This window comes from Malurus melanocephalus, unplaced genomic scaffold, assembly GCF_030028575.1.
Source record: "Malurus melanocephalus ecotype Western Australia unplaced genomic scaffold, MMel_1.1 scaffold_4445, whole genome shotgun sequence".
Classification (NCBI taxonomy): domain Eukaryota; kingdom Metazoa; phylum Chordata; class Aves; order Passeriformes; family Maluridae; genus Malurus; species Malurus melanocephalus.
In genome coordinates, this window is record NW_026627677.1 from 1 (window position 1) to 1,005 (window position 1,005).

Consider the following 1,005-nt stretch of genomic DNA (forward strand, 5'->3'; position numbering starts at 1 on the left):
CCCAGCCCCCCCACCTGAAGGCCGTCAGATACTCCACATCCCCAATGGGGGGGTCGACGCCGCCCGTCCAGGCGATGTTGATGTTGTAACCCACGCCCAGCCCGCTGCCCACCTGGGGGGACACAGGTGACCCCAGAGTGACCCTCTGAGAGGTCACGGGGAGACCCCCACCCCCAAAATTTCCCCCTCAGTACCTCCTCGGGGGCACCACTGCCCGGGAAGAAGTTCCCATCGTCGTAGCGGTGCAGGGAGATGTAGAGCACGTGCGGGTCGCTGTAAAACGCCTGCTGCGTCCCGTTGCCGTGGTGGATGTCCTGGAGGACACCCGTGACGTCAGGGACACCCCAAGGCCACTCGAGGTGTCCCCAAGGCTGGTGGGGGTCCCTCCTGTCCCCCCTTACCCAGTCCACGATGAGGATCCGGCCCACGCTGAGCCGCTGCTGCAGCAGCTTGGCCGAGATGGCCACCGAGTTGAAGAAGCAGAAGCCCCTGGGGATGAGGGGACAAGGGACAAGGGGACATCAGCGAGGGGTGGCCCTGGGTGGGGGTCCCAGCCCTGTCCCTGTACTCACATGGCCGTGGACTCCTCGGCATGGTGGCCTGGGGGGCGGATGACAGCGAAGCCGTTCTGGGGACAGAGAGGGACATGGTGGGGACATGAGGGGACACAGTGGGTACATGAAGGGACACATGTGGGACATGAGGGGACACAGTGGGACAGAAAGAGGGACACGGTGGGGACGTGAGGGGACACGGTGGGGACATGAGGGGACACAGTGGGACAGAAAGAGGGACACGGTGGGGACGTGAGGGGACACAGTGGGGACATGAGGGGACATGTGTGGGACACAAAGGGACGTGTGTGGGACAGAGAGGTGTACGTATGAGGCACAGAGGGACACGAAGAGACACATGTAGGACACAGTGGGACATGTGTGGGACACGGACACAGTGGGACACGAAGGGACACAGAGGGACACGCATGGGACACAGAGGGACACAGTG

At 63.6% G+C, this 1,005-nt stretch overlaps 1 protein-coding gene across 1 annotated transcript; it reads right to left on the reverse strand.

Annotated features, from left to right (window-relative positions):
• Positions 1 to 14: 14 nt before the first annotated feature.
• Positions 15 to 658, reverse strand: LOC130588334 (histone deacetylase 5-like; the record flags this gene model as incomplete). The annotated part of the gene is made up of 4 exons (XM_057389268.1): positions 573 to 658; positions 402 to 489; positions 195 to 314; positions 15 to 112 (listed from the first exon to the last, which is right to left on the reverse strand). Coding segments are annotated over exons 1-4 (308 nt in total), but the record flags the coding sequence as incomplete, so codon positions are not given.
• Positions 659 to 1,005: the final 347 nt, after the last annotated feature.